The sequence below is a fragment of the Myxocyprinus asiaticus genome, chromosome 24 (assembly GCF_019703515.2).
Source record: "Myxocyprinus asiaticus isolate MX2 ecotype Aquarium Trade chromosome 24, UBuf_Myxa_2, whole genome shotgun sequence".
Classification (NCBI taxonomy): Eukaryota; Metazoa; Chordata; class Actinopteri; order Cypriniformes; family Catostomidae; genus Myxocyprinus; species Myxocyprinus asiaticus.
The window spans coordinates 34,244,287-34,265,089 of record NC_059367.1 but is presented as its reverse complement, the minus strand read 5'-3'; the positions used below and the strand labels follow the sequence as shown (position 1 = coordinate 34,265,089).

The window sequence follows — 20,803 nt, the reverse complement described above, 5'->3', positions numbered from 1 at the left end:
TCATAACTCAAATACACAAGTTCTTTCAACTCTGGCTTTGAGTACAACCAACTCAAAATTACCAAGTACAAAATTGCGGCTGTGCGCAATACCCATAAACCCTTGCGCTTGAATACATTTTGTTTTTTTGGTCAAAACAAGGGAACTTACACCAATCAGCCACAACATTAAAACCACCTGCCTAATATTGTGTAGGTCCCCCTCGTGCCACCAAAACAGCGCCAACCCCCATCTCAGAATAGCATTCTGAGATTATATTCTTCTGACCACTACTGTACAGAGTGGTTACCTGAGTTACCGTAGACTTTGTCAGTTCGAACCAGTCTGGCCATTCTCTGTTGACCTCTCACATCAACAAGGTATTTCCGTCTGCAGAACTACCGCTCACTGGATGTTTTTTGTTTTTGGCACCATTCTGAGTAAATTCTAGAGACTGTTGCGCGTGAAAATCCCAAGAGATCCGCAGTTACAGAAATACTCAAACCAGCCCGTCTGGCACCAACAATCATGCCAAATCATGGAGATCACATTTTTTCCACATTCTGATGATTGTTGCTGAAGCTCCTGACCAATATTTGCTTTATTTTTTCCACTGCTGCCACACGATTGGCTGATTAGATAATCACATGGATAATTGTTGGTGCCAGATGGGCTGGTTTGAGTATATATATATATATATATATATATATATATATATATATATATATATATATATATATATATATATATATATATTGAATCAATCACTTTAAACATTAAACCCCCACTATATCCCCTCCCCCTACCAAACTCCTACCCCACACTGACCCCCCCCCCCCACAAACACCCCTGTGGTCAATAGAATATAGATACACACAAACAAACAAACAAAAAAAAAAACTAAAACAACAAAAAATAAAATACAATAATCAAGTATAATAATAAAAAAAAAAAAACAAAAAAAAACAAACAAAAAAAAAAAACTCTAAATTACTCCCTCCAACACCCCTCCTTGAGATTCCCCCCAAAATGCTAAGTAATTGCCTCATTTCTTATTGTAAGAATCCCTAACTCCCATCCTTATGCTCGACCCCTTCTCGAAGGCAGCCACTCTCCCCATCTCCGCGCACCACTCCGGGAACGAGGGTGCTCCATCCGACTTCCAACTCCTCAAAATAACCTGCCTACCAATCATCACACTGGTCAAAACCAAGTCCTTCATGTACTTATCCTCCAAATCCATGACCTCCCCATCTCCCAAAATACAGAGTCTGGGGCAGAACGAGACTTGCGTGCCCAACACATCACACACAAAACTTTGCACCTTCAGCCAAAATTCTTGGATCTTGCGACACCCCCAAAAACATGGGTGGTGTCTCCATCTTCTGAATGGCATCGCCAGCAGATGGGTGTGTCCTTAAGACCAAACCTATACAATCTAGAGGGTGTCCAATAAAATCTATGTAAAATCTTAAATTGCATAAGGCGAACCCTTGCATCTCTAGATGCAGACTTGATGTTTTTTTAGAATCCTAGCCCACACTCCCTCCTCCAATAACATATTTAAATCTTCCTCCCATAATCTTTTGAGAGAATTTAAAGCTCCGTCCCCCAGGCTCTGAATTAGCAGGGAGTAATACACTGATGCCTCATGACCCTTCCCAAAAGCAGCAATCACCAATCCCAGAGTATCTGCCGCTCTAGAGGGGTGTGTGCTACTCCCAAAAACAGTGCAGAACAGGTGGCACAGCTGTAAATCCCAAAATGTTGAATCAAATTTTCAAAAGATCTCAATACTCCACTCTCATATAGGTCACCAAGTGTATCAACCCCCCTTCACAATCCAATCTGACCAACAGAACGGGGACTTATTAATACATAGCTTAGGGTTCAGCCATATGCTCGAGGCTACGTTTAAAAAAGTATCAGAATTAAACACTCTGGACACTTTTGTCCATATCGAGTACAAATGCAAAATAAACTTAACCTCTCCGGCTAGTTTAATCGAAAGGCTCTGCAGTGGCAAGATAGGGGCAAGAACTTCCTTTTCAATACAAAACCAGGGAGGGGCTCTCTCAGGTGGAAGTGACCAATGAGCCAAATGTCTAAGACCGAATGCATAATAATAAAACAAAATCTTGGGTAGGCCTAACCCACCTTTGTCAATTGGCCTATGTAACTTATTGAAATTTAACCTGGGACACTTACCATTCTAAATGAAGGACTTCGCTATGCTATCAAATTGCTTGAAATAAGAGAGGGGGACATCTACAGGGAGAGACTGTAGCAGGTAGTTGAATTTTGGAATACAATTCATTTTAATAACATTAACCTTCCCAATCATCGATAAGTGTAATGAAGACCACCTGTCCACATCATTTGAAAACCTTTTTATTAAGGGATCAAAAAAAAATCTGACTAAATCAGACAAATTTGCTGGGAATAAAATTCCCAAATACTTAATGTCCTGTTTGGGCCATTGGATGGCACCTGGCTGGAAGGCCATTACTGGACAGTACGCTGTCAAAGCCAAAGCTTCGGATATAGACCAATTGCCTTTTTAACCTGAGAATTTGGAGAAGGAGTTAATAATTCTGTGGAGGCAAGGCATAGATCTAGTAGGGTCACAGACGAATTTGTGAGGCAAAATTACAAAACAGAAAATACTTTGTAAAATAAACCCCAGCCAATAGGAAGAACGAACACAAAGAACGTGTAGATTAATTCACAGAACTGTCTCAAAAGGTGTGATCTTCCACAAAACAAATTCCAGCTGATATAAAACCATTCAGTTTCCTCGGACAGACAAACGATGTTCAGTGAGCCGGCTGTTATGAGTTCTGCGGATGACATAATCATTCCAATGTTCCGTAAAAATACTCAAAACAAACTCCAGCCAGCAGGAGGAATAAGCATGAAGAAGACTAATCCACAGCTGTTCCAAAGGAATGTTATTCAATAGAACAAGCTCCAGCCGCTAGGCGGAACCAATACAAAAAGAAACAAAACCGGCAACCCGGTTCCCCGGATGGTCGAGTCAATTCGCTCGGAGGCCGCATAAAAGTATATACCATGACTTACACAATCTGTCAACTTTATAAAAGACATCCTTTGTGTGAGCATGTAGATATTTTGCGGTCATCCGTAGTGTCCACTCTCAAACTGGCCGGGAACTTCAATACAAAAATAATCTTTCGTCAGTGCAAAAGTTTCTTTAAGGAAAAGTGTTATTCACAAAACAAACTCCAGGCGCTCGGCAGAGCCAACGTAAAAAGAAACCAAAATGACGACCAGCTTCCTCAAAAGCCAGAGTAAGTACAGCGAGTCAACCCACTCACATGAGAAACACCCAATGGTTTGCTCACCCATTGATTCAATAAAAGACATTGCCTGATTGGGAAATTTGCGACCGTCCTTCATTTCTATTCTCAGTTTGGCCGGAAACAGAGCAAAAGTGTTATTTCTCTGATGTATGAGTTTCTTACATTCCTTGAACCAATTTTATTTCTCTCGTCGAACTCGCAAAGTCCGGAAACAAGAAAATATTATGGTTCTTCCAAGAAAGCTTCCCTTTGCTCCTCGCCTGACGCAACACAAGACCTTTATCGGATGATCTCAGAAATCTGGCCAGAATCAATCGGGGCCTGTCTCCCTCAGCAAATCTGTGAGCTGGGACTCTGTGAGCTCACTCAATTTTCAGTTTATGGCCTGTTATGTCGAGCAGACTCTGGAAAAGCTCGTCTAGGAATTTCACCATATCTCTGCACTCCTCATGCTCAGGAATTCCAACAATTCTAACGTTATTCCTGTGGCTTCTATTACCAAGATCTTCAAGCTTTTCAAGGAGATGTTCCATCAACTTTGGTCGTGGGTGGATAAGCAGTTAATTCCCTCTCCGAAGATTCCAGACAATCGATTAGTCTCTCAACATCAGACACTCTTGTAACTAAATCATATAATTTTATTTCCATCGCCATAATCGATCGACATATTACAGCGAGATCCTCCAAGTCAGCAAAAACCTTCGTCAACATCACCGACATGTTGGACAACTGACGCTGGATCACCTCTCCCGCCGCGCCATCCAAATCGAGTCCCCGGTCTGTAGGCCTGTAGGGGCTTTCATACTGAACACGTAAGTGTCTTTTAATGTCTCCAGAGACCGAGGATTTTGACTTATTTGCCATGTTTTGCCTCAAAGAGCAAATGTGTAACTGGGTGTATTAAATTTCACCAGATTATAACATGAAAATAATTGAAAGTTTAGCAAAGTGCGCAGAGCTCGTCACTCACACGTCTGCTTCTTGCATGGCATCACATGACCTCAATGAAGGCATTTTCTGTCAATACACTAGCACTTTGGCATGTACTCAAAGAATGACGCAGATACACCAATGCAGAACTATAAATGCAAACCACCATGTTGGCCGCTATGCAAAGCTAGGTTCAACACAGAAGTATAAACCTGCCTTTACACTGAAAAAGGTACCATATCTTGGGAGCAGAATATAAGAGACTTGGGCCAGTAAGTTTAAGTGGTTGCTATCTAGAACTCCCAAGAAACCACCTAGCAGTAGCAAAAACCCCCAACACCCTAACAGCGACTTGGCATGGGCAAGAACCACACACATTCTGAAATCTAGTTCAATATGTACAGTATAATTCATATTTAGTAGGCAGGCAGCCCTCTCTTTAAAGAACATGTCATAATTACAATCTCAGTTCTGGATTTTAAGGAATGTACATTTCCTAAACCCTGTCATCTTCACCACATTTTACTTAAAAACATTAAAGCCCGACTTCAAACATAATAGCCTTTTCAGTAACATGATTGGCTTTCCCTTGACCACTTCTAACATGCCCTTTCCAACTGCAACCAACGCCACAAGTCAGTCAACAAGTTAGCATGGATATTGACTGTGCGGAATTAGATCAGACAAAACTGACCCCAGCTAAGGCAACAGACGTCCATTCGCAAGCCAACCGTCCATTTACAACGAGTCAAATTACATTTTCATGCCTATCAGTCTTAGTCCCATACAAGCTTCAGCACTTATGCTACAGCTGCATTAAGCTGTGCCACTGTAGATCCATTAAATGAGGCATTTGCAGTTAGATTGGGTATGGATAAACAACCATTCAGAGCGTCATGTGTATGGCCCTACTTAACTAATTTTAATGGATGAAGGCTTGTTAAATTATTGCGAGGGTCCCTCTTCTCTCAAATACCCCTTTTCCACCAACCTGGCTACGTACCATTCATTTCAAAAGCAGCAAAGGCAACTCTGTGCCGGAAAAATTGGCTCCACATTGCTCTGAACTGCTAGTGTCAGTGGCCAGGGAGTGTTCACATAACAACTTGTGTTGTTTTTGCAATAACCAAAGGCACAGCACTAAACAATGCAACTTCTCACGTGAACATGCGAGTCTGTATGAATGAGCTTCTCTCATGCATTCTAATGAACATTCTAAAATGAAAAAAAAAATGTAAGATTTTCACTGAAACATGACTTGAAATTTGAGGCAATTCTTACCAAACCCTATTATATGCTTTCAGAAGACTTGAAATATGACATCACATGGGCTACTTTTATTATACTTTGTTCTTTTGAAGCTTGAAAGCAGAATCTCTATCCACTGCAATTGTATTTAAAAGAGGAAATGGGACATTATTCAAAATTTCTCCTTTTGTTTTCCGCAGAAGCAAGAAAGTCATACAGGTTTGGAACCACAAATGATGGCAGAATTTTTTTTTTTGGGTAAACTATTACTTTAAGTCGGAGTACATTTCTACAGTTCTGTAAGAAGGCCCAAGTGTGCTCATTTTTAGAAGAACATTCCTGAAGAAATAACGATGAAGTCTCCACACACAATTTATCACAGGAAGCTGTGTATTAATGGCACTTGAATGTAATATTTCAATGCAGTGATGCAACTTTTTATCATCTGGCCAAAGCGGCAGCATGTCTGTTTTAAGTGCAACAGAACTCGTCTGTCTCTCTCCCTCCCTATCACTTATCCTCACTCTGTTACTCGCTCTGTACTTTTTTTTTCTCCTTTTGCTTCATTCACATGAGGCTGGATGACATTTATTCCTCAAACTTTCACACGGCACAATTTCCAGCGAAGTGGAGCAGTCTGCCAACTCTAGAATTCTTGAATGGGAAGGAGAGCACCTCTTACACTGTCTTCATGGGTTACGACATACACTCCAGATCGCCAAAGTTGTCAGAGGAGGCCAGGGTCGAATTACACCTTTGCTTAGGAATTCTCCCCCACCTCTCCAAGAAGACATAGTCACTCACTCAATCTTTGAAAAGAAACCAATACAATACTACTTCCATAAGAGGTCCTGGTTAACTGCAGGTTTGTTTTAGGTTGTCTAATTGCTTGATGGTATGGAATGTTCCACTTAAGGTGCTTTCACACATGGTTTGATTTTTTGGACAGAACCAGAGTCCCTTTCCACCCCTTTCGGGTCTCTGTTCACATCATATTATTTGGGTCCAAACCACAGTTCGATTGCGTCATCAACGTAAGTACAAATGGGCAGCTGTTTACCACTGTAACTAGGTAACAACTCAAGAAGGCATCAGCTTCACTGTGTTAAGTGAAGTATTAAAGTTCGTCTCTTTGTATTTACCACCAAAATTTGCCATGCACAGAACTGCCACGTTTGTATTGAATGTGGGGGTGGGCATTTTCGAGTAATTTTGTAGTCGAGTACTCTAACCCACAAAAATCAAGAAATTGATTACTCGTAAATTAAAAAGTCAGTTAAAAATAACACGCAAGACACGCACATTAAACTTAAACTATGCTTTGGGAAAAGATAAAAAGGCTATCACAGTGGGGGCCTGGGTAGCTCAGTGAGTAAAGACGCCGACTACAACCTCTGGAGTTGCAAGTTCGAATCCAGGGCGTGCTGAGTGACTCCAACCAGATCTCCTAAGCAACCAAATTGGCCCGGTTGCCGGGGGGGTAGAGTCACATGGGGTAACCTCCTCGTGATCGCTATAATGTGGTTCTCGCTCTCAGTGGGGTGCGTGGCGAGTTGTGCGTGGATTCCGCGGAGAACAGCGTGAAGCCTCCACATGCACTATGTCTCCGTGGTAACATAAGATGCGCAGATTTATGATCTCAGATGCAGAGGCAACTGAGATTCATCCTCCACCACCCAGATTGAGGTGAGTCACTACACCACCACAAGGACCTAGAGCGCACTGGGAATTGGGCATTCTGAAAAGGGGAGAAAATTAAAAAGGCATTTTTTAAATTTCACATGTTATTATTCAGAAAAACAAGTGGTGAATGTTGGCTTTTTAAAGAATGTGCGCGCGTTTGTCTGCCACGAGCCCGTGGATGCATTGCAAGGGATGTGAAGAATGTGAGGTGCTCTCTGGAGGTGATTTATTTGGAGACAAGCAGGTATGAGAAATGTATTATACCATAATAATTGCGATCGAGAGCCTGCAAAGATGCGAATTATACATCATCACAAGCAGTTGACAGATGCCTTTTGCAACAGATTCTGTAAATATCTCCTTTTGTGCTCCATGGAAGACAGTAAGTCATACAGGTTAGGAACAAACCCCAACATAAACAGCAGTGGGCAAACTTTACTGCTAACCTCAACCAAAATCTCAACTTCTTCCCTATGAATATCTTTTAAAAGGGTTTGATGTACAGTATTTTGTATTCCACCTCTAAATCAGAATGCATTAAATCCTTCACTGGGCTGACCCTGGACAAAGAGGCCATTTTGTATGTCCTATCTGCCTGTGTCTGCCAGTGATTATGACTGCATTATCACATATTTGAGGCAATGAAATGAACCGAGGCTGAAACGTTTTCTTGTGTCACCTTGATAATTCTGCTCTCCTACTGCAATGAGCAGACCCAGAACGGACAAAGCATTTCTGCATAATTAAATTGAAACAACCACAATTCACAAAATTTTACACGTCTTCCACCCCCTTGAATGGTCTTTTATTAAATAATTTAGCATATTATACAGCTCTCTGGAATCCTCGATTCTGATTAGTCCATCTGGGCATTCAGTTGTGAAATATTTCTGAATAATGACCAGCTGACTGTACATGGTCCCTTAATAATTAGATTTTGCTATCAGGCATCACTAAGAGTGTAGTACTCTCAGCTCCATTTAAAAAATGTTTTACCAAGTGTAAATCCATTTGAATCCAATATGCACAATTCTGCAGATTTCCTCCCAAAATCAGTGAAGAAAATATAAAAATAGAGCCACAGATTCCATCTGGGCCTGAAAATGACCAAGCTTCCCTCATAAATCGAAACAATTCTCAGCGCAGGTGACATTTGTGGAAATTTACCAGGCTTGTAGAACTGCATAATTTATGTGTTTTAGGACATACTGTAATGTTGGGTCCCCAGAGTGATTCTACTGTACTCAATGCCAGTTATTGCAATCAATACAGAAGCTTACAGTAATAAGTGATGTCACTAGTGGTGGACGGACGCAAAGTGTTATGATGCCAACTTAATTCAGGCGCATACCACTCTTTCAATTAGTTAGTCACAAAACAGAGAAATTTAATGGATAAACAGTACCTACAACAGATGAGTGCAGTGCACACACCTAAGGAATATTCTGTGTTCAATACAAGTTGAGCTCGATCGACAGCATTTGTGGCATAATATTGATTATCACAAAAATGTTTTATGACTCGTCCCTCCTTTTATTTATAAAAATAAATAAATAATAAAAAAAAAAAAGAGTAAAAATCAAGGTTACAGTGAGGCACTTACAATGCAAGTGAGTGTGGACAATTTTTGGAGGGTTTAAAAGGCAGAAATGTGAAGCTTATAATTTTATAAAAGCACTTGCACTGCCTGGCCAAAAAAAGTTGCCGTTTGGATTTAAATAAGCAGATATTAAAGAGCCTATGATTGGATCATTACTGCAGAGATTAATATGTTTCAGCTGGCAACAATTATTTTAAACCTAACTGATGCAGTGTGTAGCTTCTCATTTCTTAAACAACCATGTCGGAAGACTTATCCCGTGGTCATGGAAAAGATGTTACTGTGTTTCAAAAGAAATTATTGGCCTGCATCAAGCAAAGAAAACAACTAAGGATATTGCTGGAACTGGGTTAAGAACTGTCCAACACATTATTAAAACCTGGAAGGATAGTGGTGAACCGTCAGATTCGCGGAAGAAATGTGGTCAGAAAAAAATCTTGAATGATCGTAATCGGAGATCACTTAAACGCTTGAAGTCACATCGTAAAAAAAAATAAATAAATCGACAGTAGAACTCACGGCTATGTTTAATAGTGAAAGTAAGAGCATTCCACACACACAATGTGATGAGAACTTACAGGGTTGGGACTAAACAGATGTGTGTCCACAAGAAAGCCACTTGTTAGTGAAGCTAATAGGAAAAAGCGACTTCAACTTGCTAGGGAGCATAAAGATTGGACTGTGGAACAATGGAAAAAGGTCATGTGGTCTGAAGAGTCCAGATTTACCCTATTCCAAAGCGATGGGCGCAACAGGGTATGAAGGGAAGCACATGAAGCGATGCACCCGTCATGCATAGTGCCCACTGTACTAGGGGTCGACCAACTGTCCTGGCCAATAATCGGATCCGATATTCATAATTTTTTTAATTATCGGAATCGTTATTTTGTCTGATCTGACTGCCGATAAATTTTCAAATGTGCTCCGTTGGCTATGAATCCGCCACTCTCTGAAAGGTTACTGCTTGTAGTCTGAGTCAATGTCCCGCCCACAGTATTATCGGATTGGTTATGTCACGAGTTAATGGCCAATCAACACTGTACTCCGTATTCGTGGGGGAGAGGTGGGAGAGAGGAAAGCAGCAAGAGAAAGACACATTACTGAGAGGACAAGCTGTTTTCAAAAGGTAAGAATGCAAATAGTGAACATGCAATATACATCACAATACTCTACGCCAGCTGTCACCAATTAGCGGTGAGATGGGGCAACCGTTATCATGATGTCTCGCGGTCCGGATGGAACAAATACGTGGTTCGGAGTTCAGACCTGGACCGCGAGACATCATGACAACGGTTGTCCCATCTCACCGTTTCAACACTTTAGGTTAGCAGCATGACAAAACAATGGAGCTGTGTACAACGCAAGCGCTCCGGGGCACAGATAGCACTAATCTTTCAGCGTGGTATCCTTGAATATTTTTCTCTAGCACCGAACACGCTTCATTAATGCCTTTTCACGCTCCGCATGCGTTGCTCTCTCCACCAGCCCACGACATGAAGCACCGCATAGTAGAGCTGCATACGCGGTTATTTTAACGACAGTAGACCATAGCGGAGGAATACAGTAAGCATCTTTCGCTAAAATACTCTGCAGAAAACAAAAATGAAGCAGAAACAATATTCATGTGTCTGATTTGACTCCGTTGTAAGGTTGGTGACAGGAAAATCTATCATTGTTCCAGAGCGCCTTTAGGGGCCATTTACACGACAAAGTTTTCAACTAAAAACGGAAAACTTTTATGCGTTTTGGCTGTTCATTTACAAGACAACGGCAATTTGGGGCCTGAAAACACAAATTTTTGAAAACGGGTCTCAAAGTGCACGTTTTTGAAAACTATGCCATTATCATCTCCGTATAAACATACAAAAACGTGAATTTGTGAAAACGATGACGTCACGCGCACGCGTATTACATGTTCAGTCTATAGGCATGAACTTAGAGAACTTCATCCTTACCTCCAGGGCGTACAGACCAACATGAGATCACCAGTTGGAGTCCTTAAAAAGGTGGCGTGCTTTATAGTCCAGGGTCACTTGTAATAATAAAGAAATCTCATCGTCCGTCCAGACAAAATTGCTCGATGCTTTCACCATCATTGTTTGTATTCACCGCTCTGTGGAAGAATGCTTATGTGCGCAGGCGCGTAGTGTTTCTTTATAAAGTGACATCGTCAACTACTGGCCTGGCATGCATAATACAGCGTTTTTAGTCGTTTTCGCGGATCCGTGTGAACGGAGATTATTTTGACAACGTTGTCGTCCATACGCGAACCTTTTCAAAAGTGCAAAGGAAAAACCTTTCCGTTTTTAGTACATTGTTGTCGTGTAAATGTACACTTAGATGTACATTGTTTGTTTGTTTGTTTTTGGTATATTTGCATTTTAAATTATAAAATTGGTTCATTAAGTCTTTTACTTACATTTTCTCTCAGGGTTTACCCCTGAACCCCCATACAATATATTTCCTATCTATATATAAACAGTAGAAGATTCCCCATAGTCCATTACTTTGTCTTTGGGCCACAATGTCCTCATTCTTGTTCAATTCTCAAGATACTTTTTGACTGTTGATTTAAAATTGCAATTTTTACTACAAATGTATATCAGCCCCAAATATCAGTTATCGGTCTCTTTGATTACTCATAATCGATATCGGCCCTGAAAAAACATATCGGTCAACCCCTACACTGTACAAGCCTCTGGAGGCAGTGTTATGATCTGGGGTTGCTTCAATTGGTCAGGTCTAGGCTCAGCAACGTTATGCGGCAATAAAATGAAGTCAGCCGAGTACCCGAATGTACTGAATGACCAGGTTATCCCATCAATGGATTTTTTTCTTCCCTGACAGCATAGGCATATTCCAGGACAACAATGCCAAGATTCATCATGCTCAAATTGTGAAAGAGTGGTTCAGGGAGCATGAGGAATAATTTTCACACATGAATTGGCCACCACAGAGTCCTTACCTTAACCCCATTGAAAGTCTTTGGGATGTGCTGGAGAAGACTTTACGGAGTGGTTCGACTCTCCCGTCATCAATACAAGATCTCGGCCGATAATTTATGCAACTCTGGATGGAAATCGCCTGCTTGCCGTAAATCGCCTGCTTGCATGTGAAGCGAGTGAGGCATGTAAATGACCAGTCACGGATTGTTTTGTTGTTATGTGCCATCGTGTTACAACAATAATAGTGTGCAACACAGTGTCATTTAAACGGTCCACATATCAGACACGTTTGAGCTAATAATGTTAAAGTGCTCGCCTGTTTCATTCTCCCTCTCTCTCCTCAACAGTTCCCTGTAAATTTTAACTGCCTTGTCTAATGATAAAAAGCAAATATAAATAAACTAATATCATATACCATCTGCTAATATGCGCATATCTTGTTTAAACAGATGTAATAAACAAACTTCACAAAACTTGAGCAGATCCAGCATCCTGTGGAGTGCTCATTTATTTACCTCTAAAGCACGTATTCTATCAGCCTCTTCTCAGCAGTTTCCTGTAACTTTTCTAGTGATAAAATCACTTTTAATGATAAAAGGCAATTATCAATAAAACTTCTATTATATACCATTTGCAAATATACGAATATCTCGTTTAAACAGATGTAATTTACGGACCTCATGAAAATCTAGCATTTTCTTCCCGTCGAGTGCTCATCTAATATCTTCCTCTGAAGCACGTATTCTATCAGCCACACTCACAAATCATGACGGTCACTCTGTGACAATCCAAGCAGGCGATCCAGGCCATTTAAACTGCCAGGAGACTGCTGCTGCTCGCGATGGATCTGCATGAGCATGTGAGTGCAACTTCAAAGTAAAAGCACTTCACGTGTGCTATAAGTAAATGTCATATTCACTATGCACTGTACAAATTGGTTTGATTCTGTAATTTTTGAGTAAATGCGATTGCTAACCTGGACATGGTTGCTGGACTACTGTGTGTACTGTTATTTCCTTCTTCCTAATATATTAACAATTTCTTCATGTGCAAATAAATTACTAAAATTTGATGACTAAACAGAAGAAACTGCTATCTACCATTTAAAATAAAAAAAATTTTAGATTCTTTTTACAAAGTTAAAGTTTTGTGTGAAATTGAATAAATACAGTGCTAAATAAGAGTTTATTAAATTTTTTAGCAATTTTATGTTATTTACTATATTAAATTGTGTGATATATCATCATTGTATCGGCCTGTAGGCAACCATGCTCTCTGGATATCGGCATCGGCCATTAAAAAACCCATATCGGTCGACCACACTGATGTTGCATAAGGTTGTCGAAACACTGCCATGACGAATGCTCGCCGTAATCAAATCTAAAGGCGGTCCAATGAAATGTTAGAGTACACAACCTTTTTTTTGGCCAGGCAGTATATATCAATTCTTCTATTAAAACTCATGTATTATTTGAGCTGTAAAATTGTTTAAATTGACATTTTTACAGTCATTTTAGGGTTTAAGGGTTTGTTAACATCGTCATGGCAACGAAGTTGTACAATTTTATAACTTTACACAGAAAAGGTTAGTAAGCAATTATATCACACGAAAATCATGTTAACACACATATTGTTTATGTCTTGTGGCTATACTTTTGAAATCATGAATATTTTAACATTTACCTATACGGCCCATTCACTTTTATTGTAAGTGCCTCAATGTAACCTCGAAAAGGAGGGGCAAGTCCAAATTAATTTTTGTGGTAAATCAATATTATGCCACAAATGCTGTCGATAGAGTTTAACATGTATGAAAACCAGAATATTCCTTTGAAGGCAAAACACATACAATAGATTCCTTGCATTCAGCAGTATATCACAGATTTGCACCACACATCAGGTTCTACCCTTTCAATGTCAACATGATGTTTCCGGCTGAATATATTTTCTACATAATAGCAAAGCAAAATGTCATAGCAGACAAAGATGGGTTTTCTATTTAGTTTAGTTTAGGCTGCCTGGCTCCAGCCAGCTTCTCTAATGATTTCGGAAGCGTGGCTTCAGCCATGTAAACAGACTGTGTGGCCTGTAAACTCGGCTTTTCCTGTTATCTGCTGCTAGTCGAACATTTGGATGCATGCCTTGTGCCTCAATTTCTCCTCCAAACGCAGCATGATAAACAAATGGCTTGCAGTCACACACATGGACATAGAGCAAATCCTCAGTGAACAAGTGCTCTCGCTCACACACACACATGCACGAGGCCAGCACACAACAATAAAGACTACTTTTAAATGCCACATTTTCTGATGCCCTCTGTGCATGCATGCACAAGTATTTCATCTTGAATTAGTGTGGTAGCATGACATAAAACATGTTGGTTAATGGCTTTTATCAAGTCCAGTCAACTAGTAAACTACAATATAGTACACTCACCCACATTCCTGTACATACAAAAAACACCCTGTGACACCAGCTGTCCTTTGATTTTCTAGTTTCAATGCATTAAAGCCTCTTAAAGGAATGTTCCAAAATTCAATACAAATGAAGTTCAATCGACAGCATTTGTGGAAAAATATTGATTACCACAATCAACATTTCAAAATGTTATTATTATCCTTCCTTTTCTTTAAAAAAAGCAAAAATCGAAGCACCTTATTTTCATCATACCTCCGTATACAGCCTCCGGAGGCAGCATTTTCCTGGTTTCATACGCAGCCTTGATCCAGCGCGAGCCTCGATCTCCTGACAGTTTAAATGGCCTGGATCACCTGTTTGGATTGTTACGGATTGGCCGTCATGATTTGTGAATCAGAGGAACTTTTGATGCTGATCCTGAAGTTTTTTATCCTGGCTGATATAATACGCACTTCAGAGGAAGATATTAGATGAGCACTCGACAGGAAGAAAACTCTGGATTTTCATGAGGTTTGTGAATTACATCTGTTTAAACAAGATTTTTGCATATATGGTATATAATGGAAGTTTTACTGATATTTGCCTTTTATCATTAGAAAAGTTACAGAGAATTGCTGAGAAGAGGCTGATAGAATATGTGCTTTAGAGGTAAATAAATAAGCACTCCACAGGATGCTGTATCGGCTCAAGTTTTGTGAGGTATGTTTATTACATCTGTTTAAACGAAATATGCACATATTAGCAGACGGTATATAATATTAGTTTTATTGATATTTGCCTTTTTATCATTAGACAAGACAGTTAAAAGTTACAGGGAACTGTTGAGGAGAGACAGGGAGAATGAAACAGGTGAGCACATTTACTCGTTTAAATGAGACTGTGTTGCACACCGGTCTATTACTGTAGCAACACGATGGCACGTAACAACAAAACAAACCTTGGCTGGTTGTTTACATGTCTCAGTCGCTTCACATTCAAGCTGGCGATTTTCAGTGCCCTCAAGAGAATTTTTTTAAAAAAATACATCGGCCAAATGGAAAAAGTTAACAGGCGATACGATAATTAAAAAAGTACGAATATCTGCCGATTTATTAGCCTCGGCAATATATCGGACGACCACTAGTTTAAAGACAGAAATGTGAAGCTTATTATTTTATAAAAGCAATTACATTCATTCTTCTGTTAAAACTCATGTATTGTTTAAGCTTTATACCACGGGTCTGTTGAATGCTTGATTCTGACTGGTTGACGGACATTCTAAGGTGTGCAATTATTTTTCAAGTAAATGCATGGCTATAAAGTAGTTCCAGGTCTTGACCGCATAACGGTTCCGTATCACTTCGCCAAATTATTTCAGTTATTACACACACGCACGCACTGAGACTCCAGTCGCAACCAACAAATAGAGCCGCACCTCCAAGACTTGATCAATACAACAATTTATATTATCTGAAATAACTTTTAATGTTTCAATATATTTCGCCCTAATCAGCCTCACATAGCTGTAGTAGAAAGCACCACCCCACCTTTTCGCTCACACACACAGAGAGAGAGAGAGAGAGAGAGAGAAAGGCAGCGCATCCTCCGTTGCTGGTTCTAACATGACGTTTTCGAATTAGCAACGAAGGCTTGAGCTGTATCAGAGCAAGGTACACTTGATCAATACAACAGTTTCTATATGATCTGAGATATCAGTGGTAAAAACTCTCGCGCTCCCCCCTCACACACTCCCACACTCGTGGACACACATTATACACGTAATGCACACACTTAAGGCCCAAACATACTCATGAGAGAAAAACAGAGTCATCATGTCAGCGCACTCCTGCATCTCAGTGGGGATGAAAAAAGTTGTTAAGGATTATAAACAGGAATATGCCGATTTTGAAGCGATGTTACTTCTGACAAGAGCTGCAACAAAAAAGGTAATCCCAGAAGCGATCTCTCTCATTTTCTGAGTTTTTCTCTTTGGATCGCTCAAACGCAAACTCTCACACACATGCACAAATGCACTAACTTGTTACTCCAGTAAGTCCAGTAAAGCAGCGCAATACTCCGTTGCTAGTTCTAATGCGACATTTTCGAATTAGCAACGAAGGCTCCGACTGTATTAAAGCAAGACGCTGAATGAATGTGGCGGAAGAAAGTAGTTCCACTCACAAAAGCGTTTTAGGGATGAAAACCAGAAAATGTCTTGAGATAAAACCCTGAACGATGTCTTAAGGTGTGGTAACCATGGTATAAGTGGAATAATTGACTCCGGCCCATTGAATTGTTTAAAAATAATGCACACCCGAGGTGCAACGGTCACGACGCGCACCTCGGGTGTGCATTATTTTTAAACAATTCAACGGTCCATCGTCAATTATTCCTTACGTAAATTTGTTTAAAGTCATTTTTACAGTCGTTTTAGGGTTTTAGAGTTTGTTGACATTACATTGTCATGGCAACAAAGTTGTAAAATTGGCTATAACTTTACACAGGAAAGGTTAGTAAGTGACTATCACACTAAAATCATGTTAACACATTATGTCTTGTGACAATACTTTTGAAACAGTGAGTATTTTAACGTTTACATATTGGCCCCATTCACTTTTATTATAAGTGCCTCACTGTAACTCAGATTTGTGCTTTTTTTTAAAGAAAAGGAGGAACAAGTGGAAATTTTTTGAGAAATGTTATGCCACAAATTCTGTTGATTGCACTTAACTTGTATTGAACCTGGAATATTCCTTTAAATTAATTACAAATTTAATTGAAATTCAGTTATCTTTATCATTAGTGTATATTCACTTATTTACATTACCAGGAAGGCTGCTAACATCCCTGGCCTAGCCCAACGCTCTCTGCTCCACAGTATAGTGCGGTACACTGTAAATCGTAAGCTTGTCAAAACCTGATCATTTATGGTAAACTCTGGGCAACAAGGAGCACAAGAACTGAATTTACAGCCCTGTGCCTCCAGACCGCAGGAGAATTTGGGTAATTAACAGGCCCACATGGTGCAAAATGTTTTGTGGCTAACAAGGTTCACTGCCTCCACATTTTGTACTTTGGGTTGAACAATGTCATAACTTGAGTTCTAAAGGCATGATGAGATGTAGTTGGAGAATAAAATCACAACGATGAAAGCAAAAGCTGAATGACTCGTTGAACTGTAAGATCACAAGAGGTTCACTTTCTCAGCGAGACGTGTGAATCATAAATGGAATTTCATTTCTAAGTATTATCATGTTCTTTTTGAAAAGAACATGATGCATATAGCTTGGCTCCTTGTGATTAAAACAAAAGAACCATGGTACAACTATAACCCGTTATTGGTATCTCACTGTACCAATACTGGGAATGTACTGTTCGTAGATAGCCCAAATGAATTGCTGACTGTACTGGATGTTGAGAGCCTCATTATTTCACCCACACTGTGTTCAAAACAAACTATAAGAAGATAAAGTACTGTTAGAACAAAATAAATCCCTCATCCTTGCTTTTCCCTTCTCAAGACCCATCAGGATTCCATTATAATTTTCCATGATGCACACTTGGGGGAACAGAGCAGCTTTGCTCTGACAAGAGTATTATGGCTAAACATTTCTAAATTGCTTCTGTGAGGGAAAAGTGTGAATTTAAAACCATTAATTTCTTATATATTAGCTATTTAACCTGTGAGGTCATCCATTATGTATTGATTCCATGCTATGCCATACAAAGAGACAACACATATAAGAGGAATAGTTCACCCAAAAATGAAAATGTTCTCATCATTTACTCACCCTCATGCCAAACAAGATATTTATTACTTTCTTTCTTCTGCAGAACACAAATGAAGATTTTTAGAAGAATATTTCAGCTCTGTAGGTCCATAAAATGCAAGTTAATGGTGACCAAAACATTGAAGCTTAAAAAATAAAAATAAAACACAAATGCAGTATAAAATCCTTAACACTCCAGTGGTTCATCCATGACTACTTAAGCGATCTAATCGATTTTGGGTGAGAACAGACCAAAATATAACTCCTTTTCCGCTGTATATCTTGCCATTGCAGTCTCTATGCACGATCATGATTTTAAGCTTGACTACACTTCCTAGTGCTTGACGCATGCGAATAGCGCTAGATGGCGCTAGGAAGTGTAATTGAGCTTGAAATCACAATCGCCAAGGAGACTGCAGATGTCAAGATTTGTATGTTGTGTCTAATTTTGAAGGCTGTAGATAGGTAGGACATGTCCTCTGTAGACAGTGGTTTACCGAGTGTCCTCAACTTGAGATAGCCTTCGTAGGACAAACGGAAACAAAACGTATCATGGTGCTATGACAGCATGCATCGTTCTCAACCTGCACAAGCACTCTGAGTGAGAAGGGAATCTCTGAGGTAAACTTTAGGAGAGTTATAATGATTTTGAGAGAAAGGAAAATGGATTTTGCTGCTGTACTTTTATATTTACTTTATATTTAATTTTACAAATTATATATTTTACACCCATCTACTAGGTACTTCAACTTGGGAATTAAAATTACTTGCATTTGAACATCATATTTTCAGGTAAATCTGCATCATTTTTTCAAGGAAATTACATACATTTCTGTTGACGCAAAGAATTGTGGGTTGTGAGTGCCAAAGAAGGATACACCTCTTGCATCCTCCGAATTCCTGTGAAAGAAGGTCACATTCGAAGGCTGCATTCGGAGAGTCCTAATGTCCTGCTTTTCTGAAACGAGACAGTCTCTGTGACGTATACGGCCAACAAATGCGACATCCGGAGCACGCAGCCTTCGAAACGAGACAGCAATAGTGAAAAAGGAGTTCTATTTTGATCTGTTCTCACCCAAAATCAATTAGATTGCTTCAGAAGTCATGGATTAAACCACTGGAGTCGTATGGATTACTTTTATGCTGCCTTTATGTGCTTTTTGGAGCTTCAAAGTTCTGGTCACCATTCACTTGCATTGTTTGGATCTACAGAGCTGAGATATTTTTCTAAAAATCTTCATTGGTTTTCAGCAGATGAGAGTAAGGCATACACATCTGGGATGGCGTGAGGGTGAGTAAAAGATGAGAGAATTTTCATTTTTTGGGTGTACTATCCCTTTAAAATCCCTCTTCTCCTGAACTGTGGTTCTAGGTTGAATTTGGCTGAAGGTGTTACCATATATGTCTAAATCAACACAGCTGCAGCAAACGAAACGTTAATATAGCGGAATAATGGTCGTCTGACGAGGCCTTGCATCAAAATACCAGTAAAGGAAGTATCGGTTATTGTGGTTTTCGTGGCAACGAAGACAATCTTTTTTCACAACGTTTATGGACAACTGATCTGATTTCTCGCAACTAAAAGCGGACCTACCTCATTTATATTAGCTAATTGTGTGTGTTTCGTTTAGAGCTAGGCAGCGTAGCGGTGCCCATCTGTAACATATCTTCCATTTCCTTAAACATAGCTCACGTCATGTATCTCAGTCAGAAAATGTAAAATGATTAAATCAATAAGTATTTGGATGCTCTGTGTTTAGAAGGTGAAATAGCGTGTCGGTTCGTTAGAACAAGTCGGTTTTTTAATCACGCTTTTCAGAGCGGATGTAGGAGGCTGATGTTTTCTGGCGTGTTTAGGGTGAACTGTCAAACGATACAGCAATATGACGCTGTCAGATGAAATAACCGCTGGAGATGCTGGAAACACTGTTACATACAGGTCGTGCTGGAGAAAATGTTCATACAGCATCTGTTCATCACCCGTTGGAGTGCTGCGATTACATCATCACGAGAGGTGCACGAGCGAGCAGCGGTTTCATGCCTTTTCCTGCTGTAAAATCGGTGCGCGTGCTAGCGAATTTCATACGATTAAACAAAAAACAAGATACAAATTACAACGTGTTCATTTGCCTCACTTACCCTCTCTGGCCTTCAGGAGTACCGTGTTTGCAACAATGTTCTCCAGCTCCATCAAAAACCCACTTGGATATTGTCGTGGAAGCCGAAGTGTAGATAGAGTTGCTCCTCCCAGCCGAATTTGATATTTTCCGTCCGTAAAAAATATATATATATATATATGTGTGTGTATTTATCAAAACCTAGGCATTTTAAACTATTAACACACGTATACCTAAGCAAGAGGACGAATCACTAAGATAAGCGCATGGTTTTCGTAGTTTGCGCCACAAAACACGTAGGGAAGGCATTGCCTATTCAAAAAACGCGTTGTTAAAGCGAGCATGCCAAAGCGAAGTATAGCAGGCCGACGTCTACATCCTTTGAAGGTGCACACACCAGAACACGGATAAAGTAGCGTACACGGTCGATCTCAGCCTCGCAGATGAGTTGTTGAAGTGCCCCTGACTACAGGCTGTCACATTCAGCGTGCTCCCTCTCTCGGTGCGTAATCGAAGCAGGGTTGGGTTTCTTCTTTCAGTTGTAATTTTTGGCTCGCTCCCAAGCGGCTTTCCCCGTGGCTCCGTTCAGATCCACAGCATGCACCGCGATGGAGTGGCGCTCAGACGGCATAATAACGCGAAAGAATGAGCCTGCGCGCGGTTATAACGATGCATGAGATTCGTCTTCAGCGGTTGGCATGTTTCCTTGTCATTTCTATTCAACAAGCGTTTGGAAGGGGCGTGTTTAAATGCAGCTGTGACGCACGAGCCTTGAAGAACAAGCATGCATGGCTGTCAAAGGCTATTTGAT

The 20,803-nt window shown here is 40.1% G+C and overlaps 1 protein-coding gene across 2 annotated transcripts in view; it reads right to left on the bottom strand.

Annotated features, from left to right (window-relative positions):
• Window positions 1-20,750, bottom strand: part of LOC127414641 (G protein-coupled receptor kinase 5-like) — a 105,841-nt gene extending 85,091 nt beyond the window's left edge. The window contains exon 1 of one of the 2 annotated variants that reach the window (XM_051652829.1): window positions 20,015-20,750. In XM_051652829.1, the coding sequence (XP_051508789.1) occupies window positions 20,015-20,066 (52 nt within the window). In that variant the 5' untranslated portion in view covers window positions 20,067-20,750. The remainder of the gene's footprint in view (window positions 1-20,014) is intronic. The other variant, XM_051652831.1, reaches the window with a different exon arrangement.
• Between the last annotated feature and the right edge of the window lie 53 nt (window positions 20,751-20,803).